The sequence below is a fragment of the Mustela nivalis genome, assembly GCF_964662115.1.
Source record: "Mustela nivalis genome assembly, chromosome: 5".
In the NCBI taxonomy this organism is placed as follows: domain Eukaryota; kingdom Metazoa; phylum Chordata; class Mammalia; order Carnivora; family Mustelidae; genus Mustela; species Mustela nivalis.
In genome coordinates, this window is record NC_139024.1 from 76,361,926 (window position 1) to 76,380,683 (window position 18,758).

The 18,758-nt window shown below is 35.5% G+C and overlaps 1 protein-coding gene and 1 long non-coding RNA gene across 24 annotated transcripts in view; one reads left to right on the plus strand and one right to left on the minus strand.

Annotated features, from left to right (window-relative positions):
* TRDN (triadin) overlaps nucleotides 1-18,758 on the plus strand; it is a 379,193-nt gene that overhangs the window by 296,350 nt on the left and 64,085 nt on the right. For 15 of the 18 annotated variants that reach the window (XM_082729949.1, XM_082729966.1, XM_082729962.1 and 12 more), the window contains one exon: nucleotides 6,583-6,621. The exons of the other annotated variants lie outside the window; for them this stretch is intronic. In XM_082729949.1, coding sequence (XP_082586075.1) covers nucleotides 6,583-6,621 — 39 coding nt within the window. The remainder of the gene's footprint in view (nucleotides 1-6,582; nucleotides 6,622-18,758) is intronic. 18 annotated transcript variants of the gene reach the window in all.
* The window catches only part of LOC309864468, a 664,253-nt gene that overhangs the window by 23,130 nt on the left and 622,365 nt on the right, over nucleotides 1-18,758 (minus strand). For 4 of the 6 annotated variants that reach the window (XR_014311539.1, XR_014311540.1, XR_014311541.1 and 1 more), the window contains exons 2-4: nucleotides 13,428-13,516; nucleotides 11,562-11,661; nucleotides 4,232-4,303 (exon numbers count right to left, since the gene is read on the minus strand). This is a non-coding gene — a long non-coding RNA (uncharacterized lncRNA). Of the gene's footprint in view, nucleotides 1-3,092; nucleotides 3,713-4,231; nucleotides 4,304-11,561; nucleotides 11,662-13,427; nucleotides 13,517-16,417; nucleotides 16,478-18,758 lie in introns of those variants that run through there. The other 2 variants (XR_014311544.1, XR_014311543.1) reach the window with 2 other exon arrangements.

The following is an 18,758-nucleotide window of genomic DNA, read 5'->3' on the forward strand; positions in this document are numbered from 1 at the left end:
CTTCTCCCTCTCTTCCTCCCTCTCTCTCTAGCTCTCTCAAATAAGTAAACAAATCTTTGGGGGAAAAAAAAATAACCAGCTATAAACTAGTTAATGCACTTACTCTAGATAATTATATCTGACCAGGGGAAATTAAATATAAAAATCTAAAGATAATGTACAGCGGTGTTGAATGTGGTGAGTCTGTTTGAATAGGCTTTTCCACCTGGGTAAGGCATTAGCTAATGGGACAGGGATTCCATCTCATATTATAATGTAAACCACCTAAAAGTGAAGCCTGTAAATTAGGTTTTCCTGGCATCTTGAAACCACATTTTACGTTGCTTTGTATTTGTATCAATAACAATTTTTGAGTGGCATAATAGTCTGGGGATACTTTAGGTACTATGTTTCCAAAGATGAAGAAGATAAAATCCCTATCCAAGAAAATATCACAATACTTGAAAAAGTGGGCTGGAAAAGAGAATAGTGAAATGGTCTCCAATGGTGCCTGGGACCAGACATCCCAGATTTTTAATCCAATCAAACTGTGGACATCTGCTATTTAGATATCAGTACATGAGTGCTCAGCAAATATTATGAAACTATTTGATCTAGTCTTAGCCACAAACACATCAGCTAATTATCATTTTCCATTTCGTAAGGTAAGAAAGCTGTAATTTAGAGTTTTAAATACCTTACATTAAATCATTTGGTTAACAAATGAAAGAAATAAATTTCAAACCAAGAGATTTTTTTTTTTTTTGTCCAGTCAGTTTATGTCTGTCTGCTTTTGTCCAACTGCAGTACAAAATGATCATGTCAAGGCCTCAATTTGGTTGAGATTGCATAATTCCTTGAGAACGTCATCACTTTGTCCCTTGAGGGTGCATGGAGGATTCCTCAATTTATAAACAGAGACGATACTGATTTAGAAATTCAGGCAGGAAAAATGGAAGCATAGAGAATACAGAATGTTTCAAAACCATATGGACATGGTTAAAAAAGTGGAAGGAAAACATTAAACACATGGGATATTGAAGTAAAGAAATGCAGGCACAGATAAGATAAAAAGTCATGGAGAAGATGATGCCAAGGGGTTGGTTCTCCATGTGACATCACCCAAACTTGGAACAGTATTTTCTTTTGGAGGTCTATGAACTAAAGTTAGAAGTTCCAGGTCAAACCTCAAGGTAGTCAGATTTCTTCTTTCTCATAATGACTTTACCTGGACCACAAAGTAATGTGTCCACAGCAGATGAAATAAAATCCTACCTATCAAAACAGATTGAGTGTGGGCAAAACAATTCCTCTCAAGACATGAAAAAACAGGAGTTCAGTGAGAATTTTCTGTATTCCCAAATTTTGAAGACAAACTACTTGGAATAACAGTAGTTCTCCATCCCATCCCATAAAGCTTCATATAAAAAACAAAATGGGAAGTGTGTGGGTGTGTGTATGGGTGTGTTTTGCATATAAATTGTTTTTAAGTGATATAATGAGAACCACAGTGAAATTGTCTAAATATATATATGTGTGCACTAGTAGCAGATTTTCATCAAACAATGCAAATGATTACTGAAATGATGTGAAAATCATGGGTTCGGAATAAATTTATGAATACTACTTTTTAATTAAATATTTAATAAACCTTAATTGCTTAATTTAAAAATATTTTTATTTAAAATATTTTTTATTTAACAGTTGGTAGAAAAATATAAGAAAAATATATAGAAGAAATATATATATTATATTTATAAAATTTATATTTCTTATATTTTTCTTATATTTATTTTATAAATATAAGAAAAATATAAAATATCAATAAAGAGACTAACGTGCACTATTTGCATTTTATCTGATGCTGTTCCAAATACTTCACATGTATTGTTCAATTTAATTTTACAGCATCTTTTTTTAATTTTTTTTAAATCAATGTAAACATTAAAGCACTGAAAGCAACTTGCCCAGGTCCCACAGGCACTGGAGGTGGATTTGGGACGCATGCCTGGCAGTATGCCTTTGTCCTTAGCCATCAATGTTTTCCAGACTCCTTCAGACCAAAACCCACAAACAACTGACTGCTAAAATTCCTTTGTATATTTTACAAAAATAGATTTGTGACTTGCTTTTAAATGTAAAAAAAAAAAAAGCTTCCCATGCCATTAAATATGGAATACTACTCCAGGAGTATATGAGACAGCAATCAACTTTCTATCAATGCTCAGTCTATTTATTTCGTTCAACCAGCTGGATTTAGGAAACTCATTTATACAACATAATTTAATGACTGAAGAAAACAGAAACTCCAGTGGCTTTGAGGTTTATGCCAACTAGAATACTAATAACTATGTTAGTAATTTGTCTACATAATATAACCTAGGTAAATAAAACCAATCTATAAGATGTAGAAGGTGGTTTACTGTATAGTTTTTATGTATGAAATGTTTGAAAGCTTTTCATTCTATCTGTCATAACAGCAGTTATAGCTACTTGCTTATGAGTGCTTAAGGCTCTTGAGTCAGGAAAAAATCTGTATTCAAAGACAAGCTTTGCCCCTTAATAGGGAAATGTACTTAGACAAATTATGAAGCTTCAGTATTGTTATCTCTAAAGTGGGTGTAATAGTGGTATTTACCTCATAGGAGAGGTGAGTGTGGATTATATAAGATAATTTCTTCATTTGTGCAACAAATATTTACTGAACCTTATTCGGCAAAAAACATTGATCTAGGCATGTTGATTTGGCAGAGAAAATAAAATTTCATCTCAAGACTCATGATGTTTGTATTCTGGGGTTAGAAAGCAAATAACTTCACAAATTCTTATTATTACATAAATAAAATATAAATAATGTATATAGTACACCTATTTAGTGAGTGCCATGAGGAAAGTATCATTGGCTGCAAACGCTTATTATTATTATTATTTCATATATAAGGCCTCTATGTATTGAAAAGCAAATGTGAAAATGGTAACAAAATAAAGTGGAAAAAGAAAAATCAGTGATATTCACCTTCTCCTTACAAAATATTTAAAATAGAGACATTCTCTCTCTCTCTCTCTCTCTCTCTCTCTCTCTCTCCTCTCTTTTGATTTATTTATTTGAGAGAGAGAGAGAGAGAGCAGAGGAAGGAGCAGAGAGAGAAAGGGAGAGAGAGTCCCAGGGAGACTCTGCTCAGGGTGTGGAGTCCTACTGGGATGGGGGTAGGGGGCTTGCATCGGAAAGGGGTGGGAGTGGAGGCGTCTGGATCCCACAACCCTGAGACCATGACCCAAACAGAGTTGGATCCAAGAGTTGAATGCTTAACTGAGCCACCCAGGGACCCTTAAAATTGAGACATTCTTAAAAGAACATTGATTCTGGGGACATATATTGTGTAGATTTCTTTCTTTTAATATCATGATGACAAAACAGAGGCTCCTATATGGAGTTGACCTCCATGGTAGCCCCTCTCTGACTCAATCACATACACGCTTAAGTTTTGGTTGGCCTGCTTTTCTTGAGAGCAGAGTGTTGATGACATTGAAAAATCATTAATGAAGCTACCCTCCCCAGGCCCATCAGCAATTTACATTTCATAGATGAAATCAACAGCCTGGAAAAGTCAGTGCTGCATATGAAATGACAGGCTGTCTGCATCAACAACGCAGTGTGACGATTTCTTCATTCCATGTCTCTGCAATGCTTGCATGTGGAGCCCAAAATGAAGGGCTCAACTGACAAATGTTTCTGAAAATCAGATATTTTATTATTATACAATAATAATCAATGATTTAAAAAAAAAATTCCAAACAGTAGAGTTTGAGTGTAAATACAAATTCCCATCACCTCTTTCTAGCCTCCAGGTCCCAATCTGCAGCACTAACCATTGAATTTGGTTTCCTGAAACTTCTTAAAATAGAATTTGACTAAACTTAAATATACATTTTTAAAAATTTATATGTGTATTTTATTTATAATATATATAGTTGCCATTTTATATGACTAGGAACAGGCATCTATATGTGACTCAATGAAGCCTTTTGACTAAAGTTAAATAGAAATGTATATATTATATTTATATGACTAGGAACAGGCACCCATATGTGAATCAAAAAATTAAAGTCCTAACCTTCACTAGCAAAACCATCTACAAAATGAAGGCACTGAGCTCTAAATGAGCAATAATAATAATAGTGATAATAGCAATAATAATAAAATATATCATAATAAAATAATAAAATAAACAATAATAAAAGTGATGCTCACTTTAGAGAATCTTTTGACAATAATCTCACACAGCAATTCCTCCATTGAATCTTCAAGGATAAAGACCCAATTCTGTAAGAAAAAAAAAGAAAATTAGCATGCAATTTAAGTTTATGAGCATAATTTTAAAATAATTAAGCTCTTTCTATATATCACTTATAATTGTCATTGATGTTTACAACATTATTTTCTCCATTGTAGGAAAATTGAGATTTAGGGTTTTAAGTAATACCCAAGATCACAAAACTTAGCAAGTGAGCTTGCTCTTAAAGCTAGATTATATTACCCAAAGATTCTTTTTTTTTTTTTTTAAGATTTTATTTATTTATTTGAGAAAGAATGAGAGAGAGCACAAGATGGGGGAGGGTCAGTGGGAGAAGCAGACTCCCCTCTGAGCAAAGAGCCCAACGTGGGATTTGATCCCAGGACTCCAGGATCATGACCTGAAGGAAGACAGACACTTAACCGACTGAGCCATCCAGACGCCCCCCCAAAGCTTCTTTTTACACTATCCATGAACTCATAACATGTGAGGTCACACTGTAAGTGCTATTTGCACAAGACCAAAACTCAGCCGTTCCATCATAGTACGAGGGTCTAAGGGGCATATGCATACTGGACAATGGGTGTTCGTAAGAGTGTGTGTAAAATTCCATGTAAAAGATAAAAGTTGGCTCTCATATTGTATTCATAAAAATCTTCTCAACAACTTTTATGTTTCTGAGATCTCTCAACAAACATTAAGACTAAGATAATTCCATTTCAAGACAACAACGACAATGTGACTGAGGGGGAAAGAGCCATGTGGAGAGTGGGAAGCAACGCTTTCAAATAGACAGCTCTCCTTGATGACCAACATGTTTGTGATCCCCATCCTAGGACACTGAAATTTTGTTTCTAGCTCTGGAAGCATGAGATGAATCAATCCAGGACTACAGATGCACCAGGGGAAGCCATTCGGTCTTTCTACATTAACCATTTTGTTCACTTACTCATTCATCCCATAAAATTTTGACCATATACCACGTGTCAAATATTTGAACAAATGCTGTTATTTCAGTAGTGAACAAGACACAGGTGTTGTTCTTGTGGAAATTAAAATCTAAAAAGGGGACACAGACAATAAATAAAACTTAAGTGAAAACTTACATAACAAAATTTTATATAACATTAAGGCACATGGAAAGTAATAAGATAGTGTTTGCCCTACCCAGTTCAGCAAATGTGTTAACTAAAAAGAGAGGAATGTGTGCCAGGGCGTGTTGAAGGGCAACAGTAGCAAAAGTGATACCACTTTTTACAGGCTATGCATTCAAGTATTATAGGAAGTAGGGTGTGAATGGCCATGTAATTCTCTACTATTGAAATTCTGGTGTTAAACAAATGAGGATTGGTGGGTGGTTTTTTTTTTTTTTTTTTTTTTTTTTTTTTTTTTTTTTTTGTAACTCCAGAAAATGAGAATTCAAACAAATCCAGGTAGCTTATCTCTGATAATACAGACTGTATTTAAAAAGTATTACAACTATGAGATCTGCTTTTCTGCTATTGGAAGGAAAAATTGTAACACACTGGAACCATTCCATTAATAAAAACAAGACTTTATGCCAAAAAGGAGAACTATAAGGCCTAGGAACCATTGTTTAAACAACAGGAAAAACCAGGAAATGTGAAAATATAGTCAACAATTACCTTGGTTGGGATGGTATCATGAAGCTTATAAAACTATATCTTTATCCAATACAGATATTAAGTTGAAATGCAGTTTTTAGACAAAAGTCATTTCCTAAAAAATCAAAATACTTCATTCTGATAAGGTTTTATGTTATTATACTAAACTTAAGTCAATTTAATTTATTTTGTAAAATTAGTAACTAATACTAATAAAAACAAGAATTATACCAATTTGAAATTATTAAATTAACCACCAGGTGGCGCTCCATGAATTGAGCGTATGTAGTCAAAAATAATAAATTGCTTGAATTGGTTAAATTAGGAAAAATTACCACACTTTTTCCCCCCCCGGTTTTTATTAATTTTTTATTAGTATTACTTAGAGAACTTCTGAATCATAAGAAGTGAGCTCTTATTAAAGACAAGATGCCAAATTACTTAGTATGTTTAGTATGAAACTTTTTTAGCAAAGTGGATTTTAAAATCCAAGTCCTTTTGCTTGTTACTTTATAATTTACTAAGAACAAATGTTTCATTGCATATTGATAAAAGTATGTAACTATAATTGAAATTGAGAACAGATGAGAAAAATCTATTAAAACTTTTTTGTATGGTTTTTTTCAAATGCTGATTTTTTCCCCTGTTTCTTTGTATTCGTGTATGTGTATGTTTTACCCCAGAATCTGATATTAAAAAAGATGAAAAGATCCTCAAAGCAGGTAAGGATACTTGATAAGATTACACATAAATAGATGTTCTGTTTGTTATGAACATGGCTAGTTTTATAATCAGAGATGGGTAGGGCCTTGAGATGCTCAAAACATTGCAAAAATGCTGATGGATCCCATCCCATTTATTTTAAATGTAATAAGCAATAAACTTGAAGGTATTTTAAAGTTAAAATAGATTCTTTGTTTTCTGGATAATGTCATCAAAGCACTGGAACTATTAGCATATTGCTGGTCCTTATTTATTTAATGGGCAACAGAGCATTGTTTATAAAGTGCTAAGGGGACAATTTGATTTGAATTGCAGATCTGCCTTCAGCCAGATCGCGACAAATATCTAAAACTTATTCTTATGTTCATTGAACCTTATGAAATCACCTATATTCAACCCTTTTTTTTTTATTTTATAGGAAAAACAGTGGTTTTGTATGGGTCAACCTAATAGATTCAACCACTTCCTTTCCCACTAATTAAATATGAAAATATTCTTTGGAATGGTAATCCTTTGCTTTCTTGGTCACCAATTTTTAAATCAATAACCAAGAAGGCAAAATAGAATTTCTGAAAACAGGTTCTGTGAGTGGGGAGGACAAGAGATTAGCCGGGTAGCCTTAAGACAGATGTTAACAGTTAGAAGAAACATCATAGAATGCAATGCAGAAAAATAAAACTAAAAATTTCAATTAGTAATGATAATATTCCTAGGGCTAACTAACCTTATTCCAAATATTTTATATCTATATGAAGATATTTATATGTCTATATTTACATAGGCAAAAATGTTTACATCTCTATCTCTCCATACAGTGAAAGTTTTATATACACACAGACAAACATATCATTGTCTTAAAGTATTTGTATATACTCATTTCTACAAAGTTTAACCTATATATAATACTCGTTTTACCCTTCTATGTACATATTAAATATTAACTTGAATGATTGTCACTCCTTTTGAAAGTACTATTAACATAGCAAAAGGAATTTCTTGTTTTTTTAGTGAAAAATCATAGCCATTTTGAGTGCTTTTATAAAATCTGAAAGCCTGCATTCTCTGAAAGATAAATGGAAAAAAGTGACCAATTTTACACAGTGAGAAAAGTGCATAATAAAGATATGATATATTGAGTCTTAACATCAAAGCTTATAACTGAATTTTAGATATATTGACAGAAAATGGGAAACTACACATAAAAATTGCCCTATTGTTGTTAGCACTCTTCCTGGTGTCAGTGAAAGATTGCCAACCAAATAAAAATTACATGACATTACTCCTTCCTGTAAGCATAACGCTGTATTTGATGCCTTATTTTACTGTTAGTATGTAATGGGAAAACTAATATGCACTATAAATTTCCTATTATTAGTTTGCATTAAATATTTATGTCTATCTTTATGTTATATTTATTTTTAACTTCCTGAAAGGAAAGAGAAATTAGCATTAATGGCATATGTTATATAATCAATCAACAATTTATTGAAAACATATATTATGCTTAATATCACTGCCTCACTGCCATATATTCTGGATTGTTCTTGGTGAGGCAAAACTTACAAACAAGTGATAAGATACTACTTCCGTCACAAGAGAGTAGAATCAAGGAACTAAACATGAACTAGCAAATGATGGCTATAAGACAATCATATTATAGATGAGTGTTCTAGAGGACTCAAGGGAGGAGTCCCCCCCCCCCCCATGGTCTTATCTATCAAGGAAAACCTCAGGGAGATGATGGATTTAAGCTAGGATTTCAGGAAAATTCAAGAGCAGCTGAGACAGTGGAAGCGGCACTTGTTTTAGACTGGAAAGACGTGAATTTGACTCTTTTCTCATTTGCTAAGGGCACGGCTTTACTCAAATTACTTAAGATTTCTGAGCTTCAATTTCTTTATCTATCAAAGGAATATCATCATAACAAGCCAGCAGGGTTGTTAAAAAAATCAATTTGATGCTTGCCTTTTGGTTCAGCTTTGGTACATGGTCAGTCTATCGAGGAGTTAGCTTAGGGGAAGGACGGGCCTGCTATCAGCAGGAGGCTGTGAGGAGAGGACCAAGGACCAAAGCAGATGCTAGGCACCAAATGAGGAAGAGGAACAGAGATGGCAAGACAGCAGCCCTGGTATGTAGCCAGAGGGGGCTTCTGGAAATCCAGGAAAGGGCGATTTGGAGGCCAAAGTGAAAAGTTTGGATTCTTAGAATATGACATGGAAGAAGAAAGTAATATCATGAGGCATATAATGGTGTGTGGGGTGAACTCCTACAGAAAGAATTTTCAATCAGAGATTTGACTCGAGATTTTGCAGTAATTAAATATTAAAGATGGGAGAAAGCAAGTAAAAGTAAAAATAAATAAAAAGTAAATCATAAGTGATGATGAGAGAAATTGGTAGAGAGAAGAATCAATGAGGAAGTGAATTTTTTATTTTTAAGATTATTTATAGCTATGACTACAGTGTGGAATTATTAGGAATTAAGTTTTTAAAAGGCAGGAACCTAGCAACCCCCGAAAATACTAATAGCATCTTGTTATATATTCTTTCAGTTACATGAAATCATACACTTTGAAACCACAGTCATATTCTCTGTACTACACTATCATTGCATTTAGAACTATCAAGCTGTTTCATAGGAAAAGACTAGGTGTTGATGACATTAGTTATACCGAACTCCAAGGTCTCAAGCATGGAAGATGAGAAGGTGATCAAACGTAGAGGTTGCAAAGGCAGTGCAGGCGGGCAGATGCTGGTGGGACGTCCACACAGAGATATTCTAGAGACCCTTGGACACTGGGAGCATTCACTTGGAACCCTCAGAGAAGGTTTGGTATGTGTGAATTTAGAAGTTTAGAGTTCAGAGGCAAAAAGGAAAAGGAGCTGTTTGAGAAAAAGTAACATGGAGTGGAGAATGAAGAGAAGGACAGCTTCTTGGAAAAGTAAAAGTGGGTTCCCTGGAAGACCAGGAAATACAGTGCTTCAGCGTCCCAAGCAGGGACCCTTTCAAGTGATATGTCCCCCAATAATGGGTCCGTGATTAAAGGAGTGAGACTGATATAAAGCAAAGGTCAAGCAAAGCTTTATTCCATGCCAAGCATCAAGAATCAGACTGAATGTTTGGGGCCACACCTCTTACAAGAGAGGGTGACCTTTTTCTGTTTCACAGACTAGTTTTTAAGGGCAAAGGCCATGTGGTTGGGTCTGGCCACGCACAGGTAGCCATTGAAATTGTAACACACAGAGAAACCTGCACAGTGATGCTAAGTGACCAATTGAATTACGATTTACCCTTTCGTAGACATTTGACCTAGCCTATCACCTTGGTTAGAATTGGCGCCCAAAAGGCTCCCAAAAGGTGGGGTCCATACTCCTTGGTAGCTAGGGAGACAGTATGCAACCCCCAACTGATCAGATGTCTCCACCTGGCCTGACCCATTCTTGTATCTGGGCTTTGTTACCTGGGGCTGGTTTCCAGGACTTGTTTTTAAGTAAGTCCCCTGAGGGAAGGGGAGCAGGACAGTTTAAGGGTTAAGCAACAAGGTTATTGTTTAACCTGGATGGAGGCCTCTGACTAAATAGGTCCTTACACAAGAGCACGTGGAGAAGTCAGCAGTATAAATGTCTCGGAAAGAACATGAGACACATGAGACATGATGACTGAGAAAAAGTCATTATATTTGACAAAAGTCTGTCATCTTGTGACATTTAGGAGAGCATTTTCAGTAGACCGGTAGAAGTAGAAAGAGTTAACAAAGGGACTTATCAGTAAGTGGAGACAGAGAGTGAACCGCTTTTTCCAGGAGTGTTTGGTTAAAGAGAAGCAAAACATTTTATTTCAGCAGGTAGGATCAAGGAAACGTATTTGTTGTTCTCATGTTGGTGATAGTCCAGTGGGGTATTCCAGGGAGGGAAGGAACAAGAAATCCAGAGGGAGATACTGATTGGGAGAGAACTGTCCCCAGTTGAGAGAAGTTAGGATACTGGAAGTGGAAGGAATTTGCTTAATTAGGAGGAAGAACAAAAGGCCCCTGGGCTTTGAGGGAATAATGAAAGGGTAGATTAAATTAAAATTAAGTATCCATGAAGGAAGCCACTCCTGCAGAATGATCTTTTCTCCTAAACTCTCCATGTGAAGGTAACTACTAACATGTTCGTTGCCAAAACCAGGGGATGGTTTTCTTGCTTCATAATATACTGGCTCCTGCACAATATTTAACCATGTTTACTGTCTCTTGTATCCAAAAAAAAAAACCTAAACAAAAAACTTTCGTCGGCAAAAACTAAACCATTTAACCGATGCTGTTAAAAAATAAAACAACAAAAAATGACTACATTTTTAAATACTGGAGCAACATTTATAATGATTTATTTTTGACATGGGATATTATTAGCCACCAAATTCCTTTGTTTTTTTTTTACCCTCCAATGAAAATGATGGCAAATAGGACATGCATTTCATTAGGTAATTGGAGAATAGCTAAGTGTTCTTTTCGGGAAGCAATGGATATTAATTATAAGTCATAATATAATTAAAAACACAAAAAAGCTTGCATAAGTAATGTAATAAATTATTTTTCTTAACTATCAAGAATATTAATATTCATAAACAAACTCTTCAGAGTTCTACAGCTGTATTTCTAACTGTCAAACATTTCCACTTGTTTATTCTGCCTACAGGTCACTTTGTTTAAGATTGAACTCAAAGCACTTCCATTGTCTTTGTTGTTACTATGGTTGCTCCTTATCTCAAGAAATGAAATTCATGAGTCACCATTCAGTTGCCTTGACTTAAGCTTTGGAGTCATTTGCAGCTTCCCCTTCTCTTTCAGAACCCAGTATCCAATTAGGTATCAAGCTATGTATCTCCCAAATTTGTGCTCCCCTCTTTCTTTTCCTTTCTTGGTAAAAGCATAGTTTTAGCTCTCATCATCTCTTACCTGAATAGATAAATCTGTGACTCAATCCTCTTGTTTCCATCTCCTCTTCATAGACAGATCCAACACACGCCTATGCGAGTTGTTTTTCCTAAATGAGTATCTGCAGGGAACAGAGCCAGATCCATTGCTACTACATCAAACTAACCCCCACCATATTTCCTCCTGTGCTCTCCTTTCGTGTAATCCACCACTACCACGGCTCCCCATGAACTCACACAGACATTTAAAAAAGACAACCAGATCTGCGGAATTTTGTTTACTCAAAACTGTCTTTGAATATTTTTCCTTCACTTTGGGCCCATATTAAAAGCATCTTACCCACAAACCTTGCCTTCAGTCTTGGTGGCCCACTTTCCCACCCGCCACCATTCTCTGCTTATAAACATGCACCATGAGTTCTCCAGCCTTGGTCTGGTTACATACATTTTCCTCTACCATACAATCTGGTATCCATAATTATTGAAAGGGTTTCTTCTAACTGTGTATCTAAGCTCCTATGTTATCTCTGCTGTGAGCTGTGTAGTCTTCTCTAATTTCTGAGACAGGAAGTCATTCTGAAGCCACCAGAGCCACAACATGTCAACAAAATCATTCTTATGGGAAGAAAGGAATTGGTTAATATTTTTTAAAATATATTTTTGACATCTGTCTTGGTTTTGTGATATAAGACATGTAGAGGCAGTTTTGGTTTTTTTTGTTTGTTTGTTTGTTTTTGTTTTTTTTTAAATGTAAGAGACTAATAAAGGAAAGATAAGCTAGAAAGAGGAGCTCTGAGACAGTAGATGTGAAGAGATTTACAACAAATCTCTTAAGTGCTGAATCTCTTTTCTTAACCACCAACAACAGATCTCGTGCCAATCTAACGGACTTATTGTGAGGCTCATTGATATAATATATATGAAGGTACTTTCAAATCCATGAAAAACAGAAAAATATAAAAGTTCGTCATCTATACCCTTGCTATTTCAAGTGTAGTCCTCAAAACTACAGCAACACCACCTGGCTGCCTGTTAGAAATATAGAATCTTGGATCTTACCAATAACTGCTGAATAAGAATTTAACAAGATCCCCAAGTCATTAGTATGTTCATTAAAATTTGAGATATGATAGATGTTATGCCCGAGTTTTTGCGTCTGAGAGACCACCAAGGAGCCAAGCACTGATGCAATCACACAAGGGTTTATTTTAACAAGCTTAAGCTTGGGCCCAAGTATACCCATAGGGACTTGGACCCTGAGCCAGATTACAGTCAGAGTTTTTAAAGGCAGAGTAGGGGTGGACTCGGCAGTGGATGAGGACAAAGGGGGTTATGATGTAAGTCTCTAAGGAATTTTAGAAGCGAGGTCTCCAGGACCTTGAGGGGCTAGTTGTTGTCTGAGGAAAGGTATAATAATATAATATATATAATAATATAATAAAAATCTTGTGAGACCCTTTAGATGTATATCAGTGGGTCATATACTTGGGAATTTTTCTCAACGCCATCTTGGAGGTTTAGAGATAAAGTTTTCCTAAAGGAATTGTTAAAGTAGACTTACAGGATTCTGGTCAGACCTGTCAGGGTAGGGGGTTGGTCAGGCTAGGATTGTCCTTAGCAAAATCTCAGGGTGAGGGCAGTTAAATCCCCAGGGGAGAGCCACTCTATCTGTTTCAAGGGCTTGTCAATAGGTGAGGAATTTTAATGATTTTCTTCTCCCTCTGTTTCCCACATCAGCTAAACTTGAGGTGGGATGGCCTTAATTTCCTCGGCCTCCACAATAGATATCTATTGCTGCCCTTGTCTTGGGAAGAAAAACATGAAGTTTCTCTCTACCAAAAACTTGGCTAATTTGGAGTGGAGATATCTTTGGATGGTTTTTCCTCACCAGCAGTGAAGTCCTCACAAGTACTGAGCTGTAGTTGACATTGTCCATCTGCTGTTTCACTTGATGGATGATTTCTGGACTTCGGTCATCTGAGAAATGATTGAGGAAACATTATTTCTTATGACACAGCACAAGCAAACAAGTGCTGGACATATTTGCGTATTCGTTTGAGCTTAAAAGGAATAAATAAACCTGTATTTGCTAGCAAAATATGTATGCAAAGAGTAAGTTGTCTGTATATTTTACCAGCTGGCTAAGACTGACACAATTGGTGGATCACAACAGGTGATTTAGCCAGAGAAAAGCTGCATGTGCTCAGACTTATCAGTCATCAAAGTGTCTGTGGCTCACGTCGCTCAAAGAACTTGCTTTTTATTGTTTATTCAATTTATGTCTGTCATCATATAAACTAAATGCAAGCAATAACTATCTAAAAATTACTACAGCGGGCCTACTATATGTGTGTGTGTGTGTGTGTGTGTGTGTGTGTGTGTATACTTTATTAACTGGGTCTTTTGACAAGAGAAAATGTATCCTCCCTCTCTCTTCTTTCTCCGTCTCTTTCTTCTCCTATCCACCTCACACACCACTTAAATAGTATATGTAAGGTTTTTTCCGGCGAGATAAACACAACACCAGGCAAAGTGGGTGCAAGGCAAGATTTATTAAAAACACTCTCCGGCGAAGTTTCAGGGCTCAGGAGAAGGGGAGCCAGGAAAGTTGCGCCGGGAGGAGGTGGGCACCCTCGGGCGAGGTTCCGCCACTCTGGAAAGCAGAGTGGCGGAAGTCGCGCCCAAGGCAGGGAGGAGGGGGCTTTTAAGGGGTCTTGGGGAAAGCTCAGGGGTCTTTTGGCAAGTTTCCCTTATTTGGATATCCCGCCTGCTCATCGGGATCCCATTGGTCCACAGGAGCCCAGGGCGGGGGTCTCAGGTTCCTGCTTGGGCCTTTGTTCTCCTGTCCGAGCTCAGGTCTTGTGGCGGGAACTTTCGCCATCTTTGGTAGCACTTCCTGCCAGCCCAACAGTATATACCTCTTTAAGTTAACCAGAAAGCATAGGCAGGGCTCCTATAAATTGTAGAAATAAGCAAACCTCAATTTAATTAATGAAACTAAGTTATGGTAGGATCAGAGGCTATTTAGTTCAATAAAAACTTATTGAATTTCTACCATGTATTTAAAAGTGTGCTAGGTGTTGAAGATATAAAGATGAATAACATAAATTCTCTAGAAATATTTCATATCAAGGCAGAGATCCTTAAATAAAGAGCTAACAGTAACAAAAATAAATAGATAAAATCAAACAAATAAGCAGGAAAAGTTGTGCGGAGTGTGCTTTCTCAATACAGTGGACAGTTCTATTTCTCCAGCCTATTGGTTCAGGGGAATTTTCCCAAAGGAAAGGGCATATGAATAGTCTCAGAGAGTGGGTAAAGATAAACCGGGTGAAGAAAGCCTGGGCAGGGCATCTCTGACAGGCAGATTCATGGAAGCCTCGACTAGATGGAACGCAGTCAGGAGCACCACGTAGGACAAGGATTTCACTCTCACTTCAGAACGAAGTGTGAGTCGAGAACAGGAGTAGACAAGGCTTAAGAGAACAGCAACAGAAAAACTGTGCTTCCCTAGTTAGGGTTGTGTCCTTTTTGCTAAAGGACATTGGGAACAATTAAAAGTCTTTAAGCAAAATGAGGTATAGCTTAAAGTAGAATTTCAAAAAGCTGATGCTGAATAACCACAGAAATTGAAGATAAAAGGATGCCAATAGTTTCAGGAAATCCGTTTTCTGGGTGATGAGATCTTGCACTGACACTTCTAGAGTTAGTAAAAAGATCTTGGTACAACATTAGTACGAAGGAAAAGAGGAGAGCTATTATACAAGTATTTAGGAAGTAAAATTGCCATAATTTAGGGTTGGGGATGAGAAAAATTCAGGATAACCCCCAGGTTTCTATCTCGGAATAGTATGTGAAAAGTAATGTCATTTACTGTATTTGGAATTTCCAAAAGAAGTAGCAGATTTAAGGGGAAAAAAGGAAGCTCTATATATTATGTACATTTTTGACATATATATTATACAATATTTTGCTGAGCAGTTACAAAGGGCTAGGCAATATTGTAAAGCACAAGTATAAACACAATCAAGTTGTGTTGTGCTATGCAGGTGAATATAGTCAAGTTCCTGTCCTCCTAGACTTTATAATCTATGGGGAAAAGAAATATTGAATTAGAGGTACCTGTGGGATAGGCATTTAGGTATGATTATCAGGTATCTGGGGAGAAAATATGGTAGTGGATGTGGAAATTCCTGGCAAAGTTGTGCTGGCTTAAACAATGAGAATTACTGACATCCACCAAGGGAATTGAGGGAGCAAGACCAAGGACCAAGGAAACAAACCAAGAACACTAATGTGTTGGGAGTCTATTGAGAAGAAAAGCTTGAAGGAGTTAATTATTTATTTTTTTAAGAAAGGAGGGAAGGAATTCTCTTAGAAGTTTGATATATTGTTTCAGAAACTGAGAGGGGAAAGAATTTTAAGGAGGAGGAAGTTGTCAAAGTGTCAAATGTAACAGAAATTTGCGGTAAGATAAAAACTGAAAAATATTCATTGGAATGTATGACATAGTCACTGATGATCTTACAAGCAGTTTTAGTGGCGTTAAATAAGAGGAAAACCAAATTTCTATAGTTTGAGGTGTTTAGTTGGAGACCAGAAATTGGGGCCAGAAAATATACATTATATACTTTGTAAAAATTATAGACTATTACTTTAAAGACTTCTCTGAAAAAGGAATAAGTGTGAACTCCTTAGGTAAACAGCATGGCAAAATAAAAAGAGGGTAAAATATGATATCAGAGAAACTGTTGTTTTAAATGGTTCCTAATCTATCATAGATACAGCAGCAATCATCTTTAGAACTTTACAGGTTTACAGTGTCAGTAAAACACAATAATGCATGGAAAAATGTTAAGAATTAAGGCATGCACTCACTTCCTTTTTGAAGACCTGAGAGAGAAAGGATTTGTGTATATCACACCTAAAAGTATTTCATTTTGTTTAAATACTTACCACAAAGATCAAAACATTTCCTTTCCAATATAGATCTTCTCATCTGTTACTTGTTTATTTGTATAATATTACCACAGGGGTTCATGTAGTACCACTTTTAATTTTAAAACCGTGAAATAAGTCCTTCTTTCTTAAAAACCATGTAATTTCATACGGTTCAGCTAAGGGTATACATCAATAACATTATTGGTGTGAAGTTTTTCTTTGTAACTATAAAGAGTGGGAGGATGTCCTTCAGTTTAAGTAAGCTATTTCTTGCACTTGTGTTTGGCAGTGTTTTGCATAGAAGACTAGTTATAATTATTGGTACATGAAAGAATTTTGAGGTTAAGTAAGTCTGGAAAAAATGCTTAGAGTTTATCATATATATGAACACATTAGGGAAGTCTGATAGAAAAGAAACCAGATGAGCCTTTTTTTACCCAATGCTTTTCAAATTTATTCAACCATGATATCTTTTCTATAATATAATAGCGGTGTTCATCCAAACGCACTGTGAGAAATTATGTCTTACATTTACTTAAAAGATTTGGGGAAGCAGTAGAGCAAAGATAATAGAATTTTTAAAAAATGAGTGACAACATGAATTAAAAAAAGAAAAGAGAAACAAAATGAGAAAGACTGGAGATAATGTTCAGTTGTGTTGCAATTAGAAGAGTAAAGATATGCTAACATGTGTAATTTATTTATAACCAGACATTGCTATCTTAAAATTTCATTTTTTTTTGCATAAATAAGAAGACAGAAAATTCTAATGTAATTTTAGGGGGCAGGGGTCCTCATTCTCTTGTAGGATAAAAATTGTATTGAAATTACACTAATATGGAAAATTGAGTGCTTGCTAGTAAGTGACAGTGGTGATAAATACTTCATAATTATCCCTACAGACTCATGTAAATCTTTAAGACAGCAAGTCCACAACCATTTCTATCAGAGACTAATGTTTTCTGTGTAGTCAACAGTTATGTGTCATTATAATATGCTGGGAGGGTTTATTACTGAAAAGAAACAATGAATCAAGAAAACTGTAATGATTTTTTACTATGTTCAAGGACATTTATTAAATACCTTCTAATTCAAATCTTGGAAAATGAAAAAAATAACTAATATTGGTGGAGTGATTAAATAATCAGAAGGACTTATTCAGATATATAAAATGTAATTTGATGTCATGATAATCTTATGATTTAGGATCCATTATTTTGCCCAAGTTAGAGGCAAAGAAGCTAATATAAAGATCAAATGTTACCCCAGGTTACAAAATTCATAGAAGAACCTGACTTCTTTCAACATGTCAATAACCTCATTCACACACTCCACGTGAACAAAAGACTTCCAGTGTCACAAATTGTCCTCTTTGACTTCTAAGTAACCTAAAATGTAGTATACCTTCCTCTTGCCAACATGTCCTTGATACAGTTTACTGCCAAATGTAGAACCTCAAGTATACTATTACCATTTTATTCTCAGAATAATGGAGATGATAGAGGAGGCAGGAGAGGGAGGTGGGTGAAGAACAAGAGCAGAAAACCTAAAATACAACATTTGAAGTTGTTTTGAATTATAAGCCTTCTAGTTTGAATTATAAGCCTTAAATCATTCTTAGACAACAATTCTAGATGATACTAATAATAAAGCAGGGCAGGGTACTATATGTTCCTTAGGACTGGTTGATTGCTAGTTTGTTTCATGTATTTCCTCTGCCTCAAACAGTTCCTGACACATAATAAGAGCTCAGTGAATGTTTCTGAATGAACAGATGAGTAAGAATTTCAGTTATACAGTCAAATGGATCTGGAAGCCTGTTTCCTAATTTACTAAATGGATAAACTGACCTTATGAGGTTTATTATAAATGTTAAAGTATTTCATTTAAAATGTTTTGCATGGTTCTGGGCACAAAATAAATATTTAACATGTTATCTTAAATTAGACTCCTAAGTACAGTAGACAGCAAGTTTCCAGAATGAAGATTTAGTATAGTCTTTCAAAATCTGAGACAGAATCATTGGCTCTATGGCTTACCAAAAGGAAAGAAAATTCTGTTTTGTCATGCTTAACTTTTGATTAGCCACTTCTGTACTAAAATCTTCTCCTTTTTTTCTATTTTTAACGGTGACTTGAGTACTATGTCTTAAATTGTTTACACAAACTCTATCTTCTGGAGACTGGGGATGTAATATTTCTTAGTCAATTCAATCAATCAAACATAGTCCCATTAGTTGCTTCTGAATCAGTCTATGACAGGTACAGTTTTTCTCAGC